General features: G+C 60.4%; 2 protein-coding genes across 2 annotated transcripts; one reads left to right on the top strand and one right to left on the bottom strand.

The window, feature by feature from the left end:
• The first annotated feature begins 3965 nt into the window (after nt 1-3965).
• Nucleotides 3966-12983, top strand: LOC141476535 (scavenger receptor cysteine-rich type 1 protein M130-like). The gene is given in 17 exon segments (XM_074165216.1): nt 3966-3973; nt 4779-4816; nt 5293-5601; nt 5831-5855; nt 5857-6143; nt 6966-7141; nt 7143-7293; nt 7381-7695; nt 8059-8373; nt 8829-8891; nt 8976-9290; nt 9499-9534; nt 9824-9961; nt 10124-10219; nt 10653-10736; nt 10948-11100; nt 12832-12983. Coding segments are annotated over 17 exon segments (2661 nt in total).
• Nucleotides 12984-15628: 2645 nt separating this feature from the next.
• LOC141476544 (olfactory receptor 14C36-like) lies at nt 15629-16546 on the bottom strand. The gene has a single exon (XM_074165224.1). It carries the CDS (start codon nt 16544-16546, stop codon nt 15629-15631), a length of 918 nt encoding a protein of 305 aa, XP_074021325.1.
• Between the last annotated feature and the right edge of the window lie 2505 nt (nt 16547-19051).

Below are 19051 nucleotides of genomic sequence, written 5' to 3'. Positions count from 1 at the left end.
GGTGCCTGGAAGGTGGTGGGGCAGGGACAAGCGGGAACATGCCCGGGGCTACGGCCCCTTCTGGGGCGGGGGGGAGCAAGTGAGCGAGAGGGGGTTTAGCTCCTGTCTGGGGTCACCCCAAAAGAGGAGCACACAGCAAAGGGGCTGGTATGTGCTTGTGAGGTCACTGCTGCTGAGTAGCCAACAGGCCAAGAGGAGGCTTCTGGTTGGGGTAGGAGCTTTTGAGATCACTCGTTGCCTGGTCTCTCCCAGGGGGCAGAGAGCAAAGAGGGGCAGATGTGGTGGTCAGGTTTCTGGTGCCTGAGTAGCTGATAGAGCAGTAGCAAGGGCAGGGCTCTTGTAGGGGCTGGTGAGGGCACTGGTGCTGGTGTCCATGACAGACCAGAGGGAGACACGTGGCTGGGGGTTGTCCTTGGGATGTCACTCTTGGCTGAGGAGCTGATAAGCCAGGAGCAGGTCCACAGCTTGTGTAGGGGCTTGGGAGGTCACTGCAGCCTGAGCACCTCACCGGCAAGTTCATGGCAAATGGGCAGAGAGGTACTTGTGAGGTCACTCTCAGCGAGAGGCCATGAGCCCACCCATGGCTGGTGTAGCTTTTGTGACGTCACTCATGTCTGAACACCTGACGGGCCAGGAGCAGGCCCGTGTCCTGTGTCTGTGCTTCTGAGGTCACTCCTGCCTGAGGAGCCAGTGGGCCAGGAACAGGCCTATGGATTGTGTAGGGGCTGGTGGGGTCACTGGTGCCTGCGCAGATGATGGGCCAGGAGCTGGAACCTGGCTGGTGGGTGTCTTTGTGCTGTCACTGGTACCTGAGGAGGCCGGGAGAAACATGTCCGGTGTGGGAGAGTTTGAGGCCACTCGTGTAGGTGTTTCAAGGTCACTTGTGACCGCTCAGCTGATGGGCCTCGAAGAGGCCTATGGGTTGTGTAGGTGCTGGTGGAGTCACTGCTACCCTAACACCTGAGAGGGCAGGAGCAGGGCCATGGGCTGTGTAGGGTGTTGTGGTGTCAGGGGTGCCTGAGGAGATGATGGGTCAGGAGCCAAACCATGGCTTCTGTAGGTGTTTGTGAGGCCATTGGTGCCTGAATCAGGCCAGGAGCAGGAGCAGGGCTTGTGACTGTCGAGCTTGTGCTGTCACCGCTGATGTCACCGTGGAGCTTTTAGGCAAGGAGCGGGCATGTGGCTTGTGTGGGTGCTTCTGACGTCATTAGAGTCATATGGAGACCCCACCAAATAGGGCTTCTTGGGAGAACCATCATCAGCATGATTCAGAGAATGAATGGTTAAACGTAGTTAGTGTAGATTTAGTACAGCTTGGCAAAGAACAGAGCTCGGAGCCCAGGAGCCCAGCATTCCAAGACAAGGAACTGGCCTTGTGTATAAGATAGCAGGAACAGCCTGCATGCTAAGGAGGAACCCAATTGTCTGGGGGAAGTGTCCATCTGGTCGGGACCAGTTTCGCGGTTTGGGGTCCAGCCAGCCCAGCATTCTAGGACAAAGGTAAAAGTACATGGTGAAGAAGACTGCGAGCCTTCCTCCAGAAGACCCCGGCCCACGACCACCAGGCGACAGTACGCATGTGGCAAGGGGAGGAGACTTATGATAATGAGTTCCTAGAAATAATTAGAATAGTAATGCCTTTTCTTAGAATTAATTATAATAACCCAGCCCACATTAATGAATATGTATGCTTTTTATCATAAATAGATGCTTGTTTTACAAGCCAGTGTGCAAGTTAGGAGGAGCAATCCCCCTTGCACCCGGTGCTGCAATAAACATGCCTGCTTTATAACTCTCTGCAAGTTGTAGAGTCTGTTTCCACACCTCAAGTAGAAACCCGTACCCAACACACACACAGGTGTGACAGTGTGACTCCTGAGCAGCCAGGGGTGGCAGCAGGAGGGTGTGAGGTCACTGTCACTATCACCCCTGAGCACATGGGGGTGGCAGCAGGAGGGATGTGAGGTGACGTCCCCGGTGTCCCCCCGTGGCCGTGGGGTCGGTGCATCAGAGGGGCATGGCAGGGGCCGGGAGCTGCCCGTCCCTGTGTCTGCGAGGCCGAAGGAGCAGCCCCTGCAGCCCCAGCTGGAGCAGTCGGGGTGGGGGTGGCTCGGGGGCACCGCAGGGATGTGCCTGGGCCCGGCGCCAGGAGGAAACCACAGACTTCCTGCCCGGGCGCTGCGGGGGGAGCGGGGGGAGCGCGGTGAGGCCACAGGGGCTGTGGGTTGTGCACCTGCAGGCTCCGGCTCCCCATGCGCCCGCGGGGAATAACGGCCCCCGGGTGACACGCTGAGAGTCAGGGAGACGTCTGAGCCTCTGGGCTGCCTGTCTGCTGCCAGGGCAGGGACGTGTTCCAGCTCCGGCTCCTGCCAGGGACTCACCGTGGGGCTCTCCAGGGAGGGACGGACAAGCCAACGCTCCTGGCATGGAGCTCTTCCCCTGGCCAAGGAGCTCTCCCAGCACAGCCAGCTCCGGAGCAGGGGCAGGGGCTCTTTCCTCCCCATCCTGACACAGGATCTGGTGCAGTCCCCGCTCCAGGCTGGACGTGGCTTAGGGGCAGCTGGACACTTGCCTCGTGGCTTCTTGGGCCAGCCCAGCGCGGGAGATGCTCAGCGCTCCCAGCCCCCACAGCGGGGTGCAAGGGCTGACCCACCCCTTTCCCCTCCACACCCGCCTTCTCCCGTCACGATCCCCCACCCCAGCCACCATGACACCCGCCGTGGGACATCCGTGTCCCTCATATATGGTCATGAGCGGCGCTGGAGAAGTTCATTGGAGGGCTGGGCTGTGTCGGAGGGGAGATGGCTCCCGATAACCTCTAAAAAGGTGCTGCTGCTTCGATTGGCTCCTTCTGCAGCTGGGTTGGCGTCTGCAGAGATATATCACCCTCCCATCGTCGTTGTCCCTGTCAGGAGCCATGAGAGGGAGTGGGGTGCAGCAGGGCCGTGCCAGCGGGGCAGGAGGCTGAGGATGGGAATGGAGGGACTCCTGTCCCCTCGCGTGCTGTGGCTGCTCCTCTGGGTGCAGCTCTGCAGAGGTAAGTGCTGGCTGCCTTTTCCCATAGCCCGGGGCCATCGGGTACCAGTGGGGTCATCAAGATGCCTTCGGGAACAGGGTTTCTTTCCAAGGGCCACTGAGATGAGGGTCAGAAGGTGCTCGAGTCCATGGACCTTGGCCCTTTGCCTGTGTCCATCTGGGTTAGAGATGGTGTCTCCACTTCCAGGGCCCCAGTATTTAGGGTAGCCCATGTTTGGTTGTGTTTATAGACACCCCATCTTCAGGTACCCTTTTGGGTACCCAGGTGGTGTGCAAAGGGAGCTTCAGGCTTGGGGGACATGGTGCTGTTAAGGGGTGCTGGGCTGGGGAGGAGCAGATGGCCTGTGCGGGGCCTGGGATACAGGTTTTGGGTGGACATGGGCCCACCTTTGAGGTGGGAGGAGGCGCTGAGGGCTGTGGGGCAGCAAATGGCCCAGCGGGTCTGGAGTTGGCACCCCCAGCCTGCACAGCCCATGGGGAGGGGAGGGACACCCACCCTTCCCCAGGGAGAGCCTGGAGGGGAGAGGGCTCCATCCTGGTGCCTGTGACGGGCAGGGGGGACCCCAGACCTGCAGTCTGTGGCTCGGTGCTCTCCTGACCAGTCCCATGTTGGTGTTTGAAGGGGCTGCAGAGGTGAGGCTGGAGGATGGCGGTGGGCGCTGCGCTGGGAGAGTGGAGGTGAAACACCAGGACCAGTGGGGGACCGTGTGTGATGACTCCTGGGACATTCATGATGCTGCAGTGGTTTGTAAGCAGCTGGGCTGTGGGGCTGCTCTTGGAGCTCCTCGATATGGACACTTTGGGCTAGGATCTGGCCCCATTTGGATGGATGATGTTGGGTGCGATGGCACCGAGTCTGCGCTGTCCGACTGTAAACACCGTGGATGGGGTCAAAGCAACTGTGATCATTCTGAAGATGCTGGAGTGACATGTTCAGGTAAGGAGCCACCATTCCCCACCTTTGGGACCGGGATGGGGGAAGGGACCTGGCTGTGCCCTCGGGGAGCAATGAAGGGATGCCAGAGCAGGGTCCTGTGTTGCTGGTCCCACTGCCCAGCTGGGACTGTCGTTGCTGGTATCCCTGGTCCCTGAGGAAAGTTCAGTGGGTTCCACCCTGGGTGTCCACCCACTGCCGGGCCCCAAGATGGTTCTGCCCACCCTCAGTTGGTGCCTGGGGTTGGGAGATGAATCCCCCTCCTTGCCCCAGGGTTTTTGTTGGTTCTCATCTTTCTCCTCCAAGTCAGCCAGGACCTGTCTGGCATTGCTGAGGGCCAGGTTCCCCTGTGCCAGAGGCACCGAGAGCTGCTCACGTGGACACTCACAGCCCCAGAGAAGGGCACAGAGTGTCCAGGGGCTTTTGGGTTGTTCCTCCTGGCAGACACGAGTTCCTCAGCCAAAGCAAAGGGGCCGCTCAAAGGGAAGCAGCCCCACCTTGGGCAGAGGAGCCGGGTGGCACCCGGCACCCCATTCCTCTCCCAGGTTCACCCCGTGAGAGCCAACCCATGGGGACATGGCCCTGCTCTGTCAGTGCTGAGCCACCTTCCCCAGCCCCCGCCTCCCTGTGCCCAGGGGCTTTGCCAGCACTTTCTGGCTCTCCCGGGTGCCTGTCCTTGCCCTGGGAGCTGGTGTCATCCCAGGGCTGCTCCTCTGCCCGCTCCCCTGCCCTCTGCCCGGCCGTCGGTGGGGATGTGCGTGCCTGGCAGTGCCCTCTGGCCCTGGCTGAGTACCCCCTCCCCGGGCAGGTGCCGTAGTGGGGGGCTGGCGCAGACACCGGCTGCAGGTACAGCCGTGCCACACCTGTACCCTGTGACACCTCCCATCTAACAGCAGTGTCCCAGCAGCCTGAGACCGCCCTGAAAGAGGGGTGTGTTTCTGGCCATTCCAAGGGGTTCCTCAGCCTGGCCCCGAGCTCGGTGGGCAGAGGAGGGGGCAGCAGCCGACAGGGCCTGGGCCAGTCTCCCTGGGCCCCCCGTGCTCTGGGTGCTGCCAGGAAGCCCCGGTGCTCCAAAAGGGCAGCAGTTTGTCTGAGCCGAGCCTATGGCTGGGGCTTTGGGAGAGAAGCAAGACCACAAGCGCTGTGCTGACGTCTGAGGAGCAGCAGGGGGTCCCCGGTGTATTTGTGCCACCAGCACCCACTGGGAGCTGCTGGGAGGGTCCTGGGCTCTTTGCCTGTGGCCACCTTACTGGCCAGGTGGGACAAGGGCATGTAGCAGTGGGAGGGCTCCGGGAACTCACAGGAGCCTTTGGTTACTCCAGGATTTGTCCGGCTGTTTGGAGGGGACAGTCCCTGCTCAGGACGAGTGGAGATACGTGACGGGAACGAGTGGAAATCTGTCTGTGACTCCGACTTTGGTCCCAAAGCCGCCGCCGTGGTCTGTAGGGATCTGCAGTGCAGCACCGCCCTGCCTGTCCCTGGGGCAGCGCACTTTGGAGAAGGGGTTGGTCCCCTGTGGGATAGGGAGCTGCAGTGTGTGGGGAATGAATCCCTTCTGGTCTCCTGCCCCACAGGGTCCCCCAGGGACCAGCCCTGCACCCACGCCAGTGCTGCCGCTGTCACCTGCACACGTAAGGACTCATGTTTGGGTGTTAAACACCAAGGGCTTTGCTGGGGATGGGGAGAAAGGCAGGGACCATGCTGTGCTGGGTGTGAGAACAGAAAGGGTGACGTGGTTGTCTGCAGCCCAAAGTCATGCAGAAGGAGGAGGATGGCAGGGTCTTCTCCATTTGGCCTCTCCTCCGTCCCCAGATGGAGTGAGAACACAACTCTGCCCCGACTCATCCTTCTCTCTCCCTGAGTTCACAGGGTTCCGGCTGGTGAACCAGCATGGCATGTGAGGGGAGGGTGGAGGTCGAGGTGCAGGGAACCTGGGGCACCCTCTGTGCCTCCTGCTGGGATCTCTTGGACACCCACGTTCTCTGCCGTCACCTCAACTGCGGGTTTGCCGAGTCCATTCCCAGGGGAGGGCATTTTGGGAGAGGAACCGGCCCTGTCTGGAGAGACTCGTTCCACTGCGATGGGACTGAGGAACACCTGGGGCAGTGCCCAGTGACTGCCCTGGGGGCCTCGCCGTGCTCCCCTGGGAACAACGCTGCTGTCATATGCTCGGGTGAGTGCTGGGAAAACACTCCATTAACTCTGTTTTCCGCTTCCGTGCTCCCAAAGCAGGGACCCTGTGGCTGTGCAAGGCTTCCCCAGGAGTGATCTGGAGCCCTTTGCCTGCTCAGAAGGACTTCTCTGCGGTGGGAGGGCAGAGGACTGAAGAAGGGGAGGGTGTCTTTGCCCCTTGGGGCAGCAGCTCAAGCCCTGGGGCCATCATGAGGCCCATACTCTCTACCCTCTCACAAAAGGGTGTGCCAGAGACATGGCTATGGAGCTTGTCTCTATCTCTCTGGTTGCAGACAGCCCTTTCCAAGCCCCACAGAGAGTCCACAAAGCCCAATCCCACACTCACAGGGGCTGCCTGGTTATACCCAGCAGAAGAGAAGTTGGGGTGAGCTGCAGAGCGGGGCTGGCTTCTGGTCACCCACAAGACCCAAACATATCCTGTTTGGTTGGAAAGGCCCTCCTGGCTCTGGCTCCCACTGCCCCATCCCCAGGGATGCAGATGGGCAGAGACGTGTGGGCTCTTTCCCGTGTCTCTTCACCGGCCACTTCTGGCCGCTGCCCCTGCTGCGGGATCTGCCCCAAGTGCCCTGGCAGGGACCTGCTCTGTGGCTCTGCCCCGCCAAGAGCAAAGCTGGCGTCTCACTGGGGAAGGCTCAGGGAGTGGGAAACCAGCCCCGGGGAGCCCTGGCCAAGGAGCTCCCCACAGAGGTGGGAGTTCGGGCAGGCGAGCTCCAAGGCCCTCCTGCAAGGGTGCCCGAGCCTGGGGACGTGCTGCCGGGCTCCCCGATGCCGCCGAGGGCTGGGGCATGGCTGCTTTCCCCAGGCCCAGATGGCTCCGGCTCCCTGCGGCTGGTGGGTGGAGGAAGCCGGTGCGACGGGTGAGTGGAGATCTTCCAGCGCGAGACGTGGGGCAGAGTCCTGGAAGAGCAGTGGGAGCTGCCTGAGGCCAGCGTGGTGTGCCGGCAGCTGCAGTGCGGAGAGGCAGAGAGAGCCTACAACCCCCCCGAAGGCTCGGAGAGGGACGGGTCCCGTGGGGCTGCGAGGGGTGCAGTGTGCAGGGCACGAGGCCAGGCTGAGCCTCTGCAACACCTCCCTGGGCGAGAGTGTGCTGGAAGCAGGGATTGCCGAGGACGTGGGGGTGGCTTGCTGGGGTGAGTGGCATGGCAGGGGCCCCCCCAGGCTGTGGGCTGGGTGGGCAAGCAGCCCTTGATGGCAGCTGGGCTTTCCTCCTGCTCCAGGGAGCCGTCAGCTGCGGCTGGGGAAGGGGCCTGGGCGCTGCGCTAGGAGAGTGGAGATCTACTACCAGGGCAGCTGGGGGACCGTCTGCGATGACGGCTGGGACCTGTCTGACGCTGCCGTCGTTTGCCACCAGCTGGGCTGCGGAGGGGTGGTGGAGGTGGTGGGCTCCGCTGGCTTTGGGGAAGGCTCCGGTCCCATCTGGCTGGAGAGCGTGAACTGCTCCAGGGCCGAAGCTGCTCTCTGGGACTGCCCGGCAGGCTCCTGGGGGCAGCACGACTGCGGGCACAAAGAGGATGCAGGAGTCGTCTGCTCAGGTCTGTGCCAGGAGCTGTGCTGGGAGCCCGGTGCCCAGGCACTAGGGCCGGGATGAGGGGAGAGCCGGCAACGGCCGAGGCTGTTCCTGGCCACCTCTGAGCCCCTGGCAAAGGCCACCCTGGGGACACCCGCGCACAGGTCCCCTCAGTGCCAGCAGGGGTCTCTGGGGAGCTCAGCTGTCCCTGAGGGTCAGCGGGGAGGGCAGGGGTGCCTGTCCCTCAGGGACATTTCCCTGCCCAGGGGTGCAAGGGGGACTGTCTGGCCATGCCTTTGCCTGGCTGAGGGCCCCTGGGGGGTGCAGGGGTGTCCCTGCTCCCACAGCCCCACACCAGCCTCTTCCCCCTCGGTGCCTTTCCTCCCAGAGTTCGTGGCCCTGAGGCTGGAGAACAGCAGCAACTGCTCCGGGCACCTGCAGGTTTTCTACAATGGGACGTGGGGGAGCGTTTGCTCCAACTCGATGACACTTGAAACGGTGTCACTGGCGTGCAAGGAGCTGGGCTGCTGGGACAGAGTGTCCCTGGAAATACAACGCCCCTCCGGCAGGCTGTCTGGCCCTGCCTGGCTGGATCGTGTGGAGCGTTGGGAGAGAAACAGCTCCTTCTGGCAGTGTCCCTCTGCTCCCTGGGACCCACGGTCGTGCGATGACCTGCAAGAGGAGACCCACATCACCTGCACTGGTAATTCTGAGCTCCCTGGGCACCGGCACCCCCTCCCTTCCTGCTCCCGAATGGGCACGGTCAAGTGCCTGGCCCTGCAGGGACTTTTCCTTTCCATGCCAGAGGCTTCTGCTGGTGGTAGCACAAATGGGACTCCAGCTCTCGGAGCCCCACAGTTGCTAGCCGGGCTCCCAGCTTCGCCTGGGCGCCCAGGAGGTTTCTGGAGGCAAGGTCTGAGAAGGGAACAGGCAGAGCTCAGAGGAGTGTCCCTTCCGTGGACACCCTCCTGCTGCTCTGTGATGCAGGGTCCCTTTGGGGCTGAGCAGGCAGGGTCCCCCCCACGGCCGTGCATGTCCCCTGAACGAGCAGGGTTCAGCTGCTGCCGTGAGTGAGGTGGCAGGAGCAGAGCTGAGCCCCGCTCTCTGCAGCACGACCCCCCTGCAGCAGCCCCTTCCCCACAGCGTTTCCTTCTGCAGGGAGTCAGCCAGAAGCGCCCCCGGCCCCAAGGGCTGCGTGCCCCAGCCCCACCAGCTGCACAGGTAGCTGCTCCTCTGCGTGCCCCTCTCTCCTGGCAGGGCTCTGCCCGCTGTCCCGCTGCCCTGGGAGGTCTCTGCCTTCTCCAGACAGGGAGAAGATTCGTGCCGTGGGAGGCGAGAAGGGCTGCTCTGGCCGAGTGGAGGTCTGGCACCGCGGCTCCTGGGGGACGGTATGTGACAACTCGTAGGACATGCAGGATGCCCAGGCGGCCTGCAGGCAGCTGGGCTGTGGCCCTCCAGTGTCTGCCCTGGTCGAGGCTGCGTTTGGGGAGGGCACCGGCCCCATCTGGCTGGAGCAGGTGGAGTGCCGGGGCACAGAGCCATCTCTGCAGGACTGCTGGGCCTGGCCTGGGGACAACGGTGCCTGCCGCCATAAGGAGGACGCTGCCGTCAACTGCTCAGGTGAGCGGCAGGGCTGGGACACCTCACAAGGAGCCGCTGTCTGCTTTGGGTCCCATCGTGGCTCCAGAGCTCCTGGATGTTTGGGTGGGATGTGTCAGGGATGTCTGCACGTGCCCCCGTGCACACACACATGGTGTGTCAGAGAGGAGGCTCCCTGGTACCTGCACCCCCACCCTCTCAGCCCAATTCTCCTTCTCCTCCTCTGCAGATGCACCCAGGACGGCAGCACCAACCCCTGGAGCAGGTAACCCGTCCTCCCCACCAGCGCTGGGTCTTCCTGGGGCCAGGCTGTGACCCACAGCCGGAGGGAAGGGCTCCTTGCTGGGCTGTGGAACTCCCAGAAGAAGACACTGGGGTAGCGGAGGGGCGAGGAGAGGTTGGGGAGGGCTGTCTCTTACCCAGGAAGGTGGGTGGGAGCTTCCCCATCACCCATCCCCTGAACCCCCGTATGAAATGGGGATCAGGTCTGGGGTGTCCTGGTCCCCCACCTCTCCCAGTCCTGGTGCTGCCCTGTCTGTGTTCCTGCCATGCAGATCCCACCCGGGGCCATCCAACTGGCAGCAGGAGAGTCTCCTTGCCCGTCATCATCTGCATCATCCTGGGAGCCCTTCTCTGCCTGCTCCTGGCCCTCCTGGCTGGGCAAGTGCGAAGCGCCAGGGCTGGCCGCAGAGGTGGGTCCCTTCCCAGGGGAAGATGCCTCCTGGCAAGGCCAGGGGTGCCCTGGGGTGTCAGGGAGTGGTACAGGCAGAGCCGGGGGGACAGGAGTGTGAGCTCTCTGGGGGATCCCATCCTCTCTCTGACCATCCCTGGGCCAGCCCTGCCTCTGTCCACAGGCTCTGAGAGAGCTCAGGAGCCCTTCCCGGAGGCCATGTACGAGGAGATCGGTTACAGCCCAGCGTGGGAGAAGCAGGCAAGGTTCAGCGGCTCAGGTTGGTGTGTGTCCCTCATGGAGGACACATCTAGAGTGCTCTTGGCCTGGCTCCCACCCAGGGTTGGTCCCTCCATCCCCCTGGCCCATGGTCCGTGTGGTGCTGGGGCTGTGGGGTGTGTGGGGGGAGCAGCCGGGCCCTGGGCCCAGGAGAGAAGCTTTCTCTGCCCCAGCTCTGCCCGTCCCAGGTGGGGACAGCCCCTCTCTGCTGGCCCCTGCACCCTGGGGGACCCCTGAGGGGTGAGGGCAGGGTCTGTGCCAGGGCAGCCCCGGGAGGCCCTTGGAGATGGGGTTTGTTCCAGGGGAGCAGGGTGAGTCCTGAGCCCTCGTCCCCATGCAGCCGTGGCTCTGCGGGTCCCCCGTCCCCAGCAGCGCTGAGCACAAGCTGGGTCAGCAGAGCGCACTCCCCTAACACCCGCTGGGCCTCTCTCCAGGCTCCTATTCAGAGGGGTCCCTGACCAAGCTGCAGTCCTACCCCGGGGACAGCGAGGAGGAGGAGGGTGCGGGGTCAGCACCAGGTACCGGGGGGCGGGAAGGGGTGGATCTCTCCTCCCTGCAGACGTGTACAGCAGTGTCACGGGGGGTCACCGTCAGAATTGGGGAGGACATGGGGGATCTCCTGTGGGGCTGCCAACGCCAATGTCTGAGCCCCATGTCCCTGCGCATCCTCCCATCCTCTGCTCTGCAGAACGCATCTGCTCCCTGTCACCAGCTCCCCTCTCCTTTCAGACGTCCCTGTCCTGCCCGGAGGTGACCCAGCAGATGGCTATGATGATGCCAGGGAGGTTTCTGACCCTGGGCAGGATCCTGCCCCTGGGAGGGAAGCCTGGGAAATGCCCAGGGTGCCAGAGGAAGGAGCAGGGCCCAGGGATGCAGCTGGAGGTGAGAGGGAAAGAGCGAGCGGCCGGTTCCTGGGGTGCCATCCCTGGTGCTGGATGAATCGCTGCCACCCTGAGAGCCCAAGCTGCTGGGATGGGGGAACGTGCCCCAGGAGTGTTCCTTGGGGGCACCGTGGGTGGGAGAGGGAGCTGACCCTCTCAGGAGTGGTGAGGAGGAGGGAGGAAGGTGATGCACAGAGCAGGAGGGGCACCCCATGGGCTGAGCGTGCCATGGCCTGCCTTGCTGCTCTCTGGGGCAAAGCTGCTCTCCCAGAGAAGTGCTGGGGCCCCCGGAGCAAAGGGGGATGGCTGGTCCCTGTCCCCAGAGAGCACGGGCTATGACGACGCTGCAGAGGTGTCTCTGGCACAACCCCCTGAGGACACAGAGGCTGTGACAGCGGAGCTCAGAGCACAAGAGTCCCTGAGCCCCGGGCCAGGAGAGCCCGTCCCTGCAGTGCAGCTGGGTGCAGCCAGGAGGGAGGAGAGGTCTGTGCAGCTGGGAGAGCCCTGAGCACCAGGGAACCCTCTCCCTTTTCCCAGGGGCAGCACAAACTGCCAGAGGGTTCCTCCATTTGTATTCCCCTGTTTTCACCCCCTGCCCCCAGATTGGTTCTTATTAAAAGCCTTTGAGCCAGAGCTGTGCTTGCCTGCCCGGGTGCTTGAGTGTCTCCCTGAGGAGCACTGGAGGAAACCAGAGCACAAAGATGTGGCAGTGGGGAAGGGGCATGTCTCGGGGACAGCGGGCTCGGGGTCAGGCCGTGGGGCTGTGAGAGCCCACAGTCCCTGGGAGCTATTTCTGCTGACAGAGACATTTCCATCCTGCCAGCCCCATTTTCCAGCCAAAATGGTTCTCTGCAAGGTCCCGTGATGGACCTCAGCCCATCTCCTCACCCCGGGGTTCCCCAGTTGTTCTTTCCCTCAGGCTCTGCCTGGGCCACGCTGGTCCCATGGCGCAGAGGTGATGACAGAGCTGCTGTGTTGGGGTGAGCCCTGGGCTGTCGCCCCACAGAAGGGAGCCCTCGGGTGTCTGCAGTGCCCTGAACACCCCAGCCAGCCCCAGGGGGTTCCCAGCCCATGGATCACCTCCCACCGTGGGGAGGAGGCAGCTCTGCTCCCACTGCCCTGGCACAGGGTGCGGAGCCACTTGCTGGGGCACACGGGGCTGGGATTGCCCCTTCCCTGGCTCTGCCAGCACCCCAGTCTCCATGGGCTGGTCACAGAATCACAGAATCGCAGAAGGATATGGGGTTGGAAAGGACGCTCTGGAGATCATCTAGTCCAACCCCCCTGCCAAAGCAGCTCCACCCAGAGCAGGTTTCACAGGAATGTGTCCAGGTGGGTTTGGACCGTGCCGGGTCAGCACACTCTGACAAAATTTAGGGCAAGAAAGACATCTGGGGGGGCAGCGTGTTCCCAGGAGAGCACCATCTGGGAAGCTGCATCAGAACTGCTGGGTGCAGAGCTCACGGGTGCCGTGGTTCTTCTTCCCAGTGGACACCGTTGTTTCCTGGCGAGTTGGCCGTCTCTCAGTGCTCTCCGGTGCAAAGTGCCGTGCAAACTGCTGCGCCCTGACTGTCTTGCCATGCCCCGTTCGCCCGCCCAGGGAGCCCGTCCTTGCCATGGTGCTCCCAGGGGACGCCCTGGGTGATGCCCACTCGCTGCTTCCTTGCTCAGCCCTAAAAAAGGGCTTCTTTTATGAGGGGGAAAGTGGCCTCACCGTTTATGCCTCATTTAGATCTGCCACCGGTGGTGCTGGCTCCATCCACACCACCTCAGCAGCCGCCCACAACCTGCTGGTTCCCAGCACAGGCCACTTTCCTCAGCTTCGAGAAGCCCCCAAAAGAGCCCTTTGCTGGCCCTTTTCGCCGCAATTCCCTTCCCCAGTGAGGACTCACCTGCACTGGAGCTGGGCTCCTCAGCGAGAGGAGACCAGTCCTTCCCTGGTCACAAACAGCAGGTCCAGCTCCTTCCCTCCTTGGCTCCCTCACCAGCGACACACACCACCCCACACCACCCCACCAGTGGCCAGCACAGGTCCTTGATGGGGATCCCCACTGACCTCCTGGTCCCCAGTGAGGGGACCCCAACACTGCTGGGGGGCAGAGGCTGCAGTTTGCCCACACGATGCCAGACTGCGGTGCCCAGCGCATCCGTGCTCCCCTTTTATAGTGGGGCAGGGAGACACGTCCCCCTTTGTGACATCACGGTGCAGTCAGAGCCCCCCCTTTGTGACATCACGGGGCCTCATGAGAGGCTGGGACATTGTCACGTCCCACTCAGGAAAGAGGGGGGTGAGTGACTCAGATTCACAAATGCCCAGCGGCGCGGACTCAGGTGAGACAAAGCTCAAGGTCCGAATACAAACATTTATTACGTCAGGGACCAGGTCTTAACAAGGTCCATGATAATTGGTTTGGTAAATAACAAGTTACAACAAGCGGTAAGGTATGTATTGTGTTAATTAGCAACGGGTATACAACAAATTATGGCGAGCGGTACTGAATAACAGACATAGAATGAGTCATGGGAAGTGGTACGGTTTGCCTTGCATTACTTCTTTGAACTCAGCATCGTTCAGGCATTTAGACACCTCAGGAGGTCTCTGCTCATACCTCCTGCTCACCACAGGCTCAGCAATGGGATCGGGTCGCTCAAGACTTGATCCAGGAAGGAATTAAAAATACTGAAGGATGAAGACAGTACAGCCCCTCTGGGCAACCTGCTCCAGCCTTGGTCTGCCCCGATGGGGGAAAAAAGCTTTCCTTATCTCCAGCCTGGAGCTTTCTTACTTCAACATCATCTAGACTTTTGTCTGCTCTTGTCCTGCAAATCACCACGGTGAAGAATTTAGACACATTTTGGTCAAAACCTCTCCGCAGGGACTGGCAGGCTGCTCTGAGGGTCCCAAAGCCCTCCCATTCCAGAGAATGACAGTGCCCTGTCCTGCAGCTTCTCCTGGCTGCGAAGTGCTCCAGGTCAAGGGCACCTTTGTGGGTCTCTGCTGATCTTGCTCCCAGTTCTTAACCTCTGCCTTGTACTGGGAGCCCAAAAGCTGACCCTGTGTTCTGATGTGCTCTAATGAGTGATGAGTCGGGGGAGATAATCACTTCCCTCCATCTCTGGGCGAGGCTCCTGCTCATACAGCCCTGGACGCTTCTTCCCTACCCAGCACATGCTAATGGAAGGTGTTTTGCCTTTTTTCCCCTGAGAACAACAGGGTATGTTCCAGAGAACTGCACCCCAGTCAGATGATCCCCAGCCCCTATCACTGGAGGGGGCTGCTCTATCCCAGGTTCAGGACCCATTGGTAGTTCTTGTTGGATTTCAGGAGGTTTGTGGCAAAGTGTCCCTCCCACCTGCCAGGGTTTTGCTGAATGGCATCTTGAAGGCACAGGAACATGCCTGAACATGGCCCCGTCCCCATCAGGAAGGTGGCCGGCAGCCTGGGCAGGATGGTGGAGCTGCAGCAGGCCTCCAGGCAGGATGAGTTTCTCATGAAGAGGTACATGGGGGTGGGGAGGTGCCTGTCAGCCACCACCAGCACAACAGTGGAGATGTTTGCAGCCATGGCCATGGGGCAGAGTATCAGGAATAGCAGGAAGAGAGGAACCCGCAGCTCAGGGTGACTGCTGAGTTGCCAGATGGTGACCTTCGTGATGATGAGAGATTCCTGCAGGCTGAAGTATCCATGGAGGCCTCCTTGACAGGCTGAGACAGTTGGGGTTTTTCATCCTGGAGGAGAAAAAACTCCAGGGAGACTATGTATTGGCCCTCCAATACCCAAAGGGGGCTACAGGAGAGATGGGGAGGGCCTCTTTATCAGGGAGTGGAGTAATGGGACGAGGGGTAATGGTTTTAAACTGAAAGAGGGGAGATATAGATTAGATATTAGGAAGAAATTCTTTCCTGTGAGGGTGGTGAGACCCTGGCCCAGGTTGCCCAGAGAAGCTGTGGCTGCCCCATCCCTTGAGGGGTTTTAAGGCCAGGCTGGATGGGGCTTGGAGCAACCAGGTTTGGTGGGAGGTGTCCCTGCCCAGGGCAGGGAGGTTTGAACTTGATGATCTTTAAGGTCCCTTCAGACCTGAACCGTTCTCTGATTCTATGATTCTATGGAAGTGAGCAGGTCTGGGAAGACCAAAGTGCTGGTGCTCCTTGTCAGGGCTGCTGTGCCGGGACTCTTTCCCCTCCCCCTCTGCAGACAGGATCTGCCCCTGCAGCTCCAGAGAAGGTCTCAGAGGAAGCATCTCAGACAAACAAGTTGTTGGAAGGTCTTTTATTTTGTTTAAACACAGAGAGCACGGCTCTGCACTTACACAGTCTGTGTGTCACAGAGAACGTGGATTGATATATATTTACAAAAGGCACAGATAATGCCATTGAGTGTGGACGAGATTATAAGAAGTAAAACAAAGCAAAAAACCCCAAACTCTCGGCCAAAAGGAACAAATACAACCAAAGACTGTGTGGGCCTGTGATGAGTTACACTAGGTTTTATTTGCAGCAGAAAGAGGGCAGTTTAATGCTTCTGAAAATCACTCAGTTCTCAATTTCCACAAGGCATCCTTGAGCTCCTTATTCCTCATGCTGTAAATGAGGGGGTTCACTACTGGAGGCACCACGGAGTAAAGAACTGCCATCAACAGATCCAGGGATGGGGAGGAGATGGAGGGGGGCTTCAGGTAGGCAAAGAATCCAGTGCTGACAGTCAGAGAGACCGCAGCCAGGTGAGGGAGGCACGTGGAAAAGGCTTTGTGCCGTCCCTGCTCAGAGGGGATCCTCAGCACGGCCCTGAAGATCTGCATGTAGGACACCACAATGAAAACAAAACAACCAGAGCCTAGACAGACACTGACCACAAGAAGCCCAACTTCCCTGAGGTAGGAGTGTGAGCAGGAGAGCTTGAGGATCTGGGGGATTTCACAGAAGAATTGGTCTATGTCATTGCCCTGGCAGAGGGGTATTGAAAATGTATTGGCTGTGTGTATCAGAGCATGGAGAAAGACACTGCCCCAGGCAGCTGCTGCCATGTGGACACAAGCTCTGCTGCCCAGGAGGGTCCCGTAGTGCAGGGGTTTGCAGATGGCCACGTAGCGGTCATAGGACATGACAGTCAGAAGACAAAACTCTGCTACGATAAAGAAGGAAAACAGAAAGAGCTGTGCAGCACATCCCCAGTAGGAAATAGTCCTGGTGTCCCAGAGAGAATTGGCCATGGCTTTGGGGAGAGTGGTGGAGATGGAGCCCAGGTCAAGAACAGAGAGGTTGAGGAGGAAGAAGTACATGGGGGTGTGGAGGCGGTGGTCACAGGCTATGGCAGTGATGATGAGGCCGTTGCCCAGGAGGGCAGCCAGGTAGATGCCCAGGAAGAGCCAGAAGTGCAAGAGCTGCAGCTCCCGTGTGTCTGCGAACGCCAGGAGGAGGAACACAGTGATGGAGCTGCTGTTGGACATTTGCTTCCCCTGGTCTTGGAGACCTGTTTATGGAAGGAAAGTCAGTGAGAAGATAGGGCAGACTTTTCTCAAATAGAGTATTCAATTGCTCTCAGAGACCCACCAAACTGCCTCTCCCCTTTTGGGAAGACCTTTGGCAGGTCCTTCTCGTACACTCTGGTTGGTGCTGGCTGACAGTCGACAAGGGAGCTGGGGGCTCTGCAGGATTCAGTCCTGCCCTACAGCGATAGGAACATAGAGCGATCTCAGATTAAATCCACTCATGGCATCAAAGGGCTTTACAGCTTTGTCTCTCCCAATTCACCCCACTGCAGAGCAGAGCTGGGGGCACTTCTTTATTTGTGTGTTCTGTTCTAGTTTCCCCACCACACCTGAGGAGTGTTTTTAAAGCAGAAAGCCTTGGCATTTTTGCTGCGCTGCCAGGGAAACCTTGTGGGAGCAGAGGAGTCCAATTTACAAGTGCAGCTCTCCCAAGCCCTCACCTCATCTCACCGGACACGAGGAGGATCTCAGCTCTCCCCTCCCAGCCAGGGACACAGAGGGCTCATTGCAGATGCCTACATCCAGCCCCCCAGCAGGACTTAGGTGGCCTTGGCACTGTCATGTCTACTCCGTGGGGCTCCTAGGAAACACAGGGATGCCACCGGAGAGCTGTGCCCTTCTGGAGGGCAGCGTGAAGCCCAGCAGAACCCCCCAGGGAAACAGTCAAATATCCTAAAGATGGGGTATCCTGACAGGAGGGTCAGCTTACTCCCAGCCCCACACACTGCAGTCCCCAGAGCCCCAGATATTAGGGGCATCTGGATGCTTTTCCTCCATGGACACACCTGCATGACAGGGCATGCAGCATCAGTGTCTGAGCTGCACCTGAATCCTCACCCCCCACCACAGCCAAAAGAAGGGGAAGAACAAGGGCAGCAGGGCCAAGGGGGGAACATGCCAAAATTCTCCTGCCAAGAGAGTCAGGACAGGGAGACACAGTCACACACTCCAGCATTTCTTCTCTTGGGTGGTTGGGCTGCTGGGAAGGCAACTCAGGACTAAGTCCACGGGATATGAAGGGGTTGGGGACTCTGCTGTGTGGGAGAGGGAGACCAGGGAGTTGCTCCAGGGAAGACATCTGCGCTGCAGGGGACGGCAGGGAGGTGCGGGAATCCCCCCTCCCATCACCTTTCCTGTAGCAGCTCCCTCTCACTCCCTGCCCGTGTCTCTGCTGCCTGCACTGTCCCTGCCGGGGGCTGTTTCTTGCCCAGGGGCATCTCTGGGTGTGCACGGGCCAAGGAGCAGCTCAAAATCCTTCCCACTAGACCTGTGGTCTCGTTGCCTTTTCTAGAACAGGGGTGTAAATTCCTATCTCCCACTACCCATCCGGCCCACCAAGAGTGGAAAACTCAAGGCACAGACTCTGTTTCCTTCATGTAAATGCTGCCTCTCTGCACTTCTTCAGAAGGACCCTCTGCCAATGTCCTGGGGGTGATGTGGAGCTCTGAGCACACCTGACCCCCGCAGCATCCTCTTGACTGCAGAAGGACCCTTCTGTGCCCAGACTGGGGTCACTCGTTCCCTCCACAGCTTCTCCCCGCACTGCCATGGGCAGCTCCCCGGGCAGGCTGAGAGCCGACCCTGGCAGGCGGCAGAGTCCCTGCCGCGGCACACAGTTCCCTGGGACACAGGGACCCTGCTCTGAAGGACAGCCCTGGGCACCCCTGGTGAACACCCACCTTCACAGCCCTGCAGCCATCCCGGGGAGAAGGCCTGTCCCTTTGATGATGTGGTGGGGATGCCCTGCTCTCGACACATCCTTCTCAACACCAGCTGATCCTCGAGAGCCTTCCTGACAGATCCCATTAGACATGGGTTATGCCAGCTTTAGGAGACTGCTCCAGGAAGCCTCTCTGCATTATACTGCACATCGAGGAGATCACATCGTGCCCTGTCCCTCTGCCCCGGCAGCAGGGAAGCCCTGCTCCACAGGTTCTCCTTCTCCTCTGCACTAGAGAAACTCTGAGAGTGGTACTTACAGATCCCATGGGCTGTGGGTCGTGCCAGCTTCTGGAGATGCCTCCAGTGACTGCAGAGTCAATGCCCTGCAGCCAGAATCTTACTGTCTCAAAGGCTGTGAAGGTTTCTCCCACAGAGAGCTCTCAGCTTTCTCCCATTCCTGAAGGCTTTTAAGCTCCCCTGGCCTCACACGTTTCCCCTCGGTGCCTGCAGGCAGTGCCCTCAGCCCTGCTGCGCTTGGCAGAGGAGCTGCTCCTGGGCAGAGCTGTCTCTCTGCCGCGCTGCCCCATGGCCATGAGCTCCCTCCGTCCCAGGAGCCCGGCCCAGCTCAGCAGCAGAGGAACAGCCCAAGATGTCACTTTCTCTGCCCCCTCTGGGCTCCCTCGAGGTGTCCCTGTGCCTCCAGGAGATCCTGCTGGGAACGAGACTGAAGTGACAATGTGCGGTCTCTCTTGCACCTCTGGAGAGACACTTCTTTCCAGCCATGCCATTTCTCCTGTCAGA

This window comes from Numenius arquata, chromosome 39 (genome assembly GCF_964106895.1).
Source record: "Numenius arquata chromosome 39, bNumArq3.hap1.1, whole genome shotgun sequence".
Classification (NCBI taxonomy): domain Eukaryota; kingdom Metazoa; phylum Chordata; class Aves; order Charadriiformes; family Scolopacidae; genus Numenius; species Numenius arquata.
The sequence above is the reverse complement of the archived record's forward strand: the minus strand, read 5'-3'. Positions and strand labels throughout refer to the sequence as shown.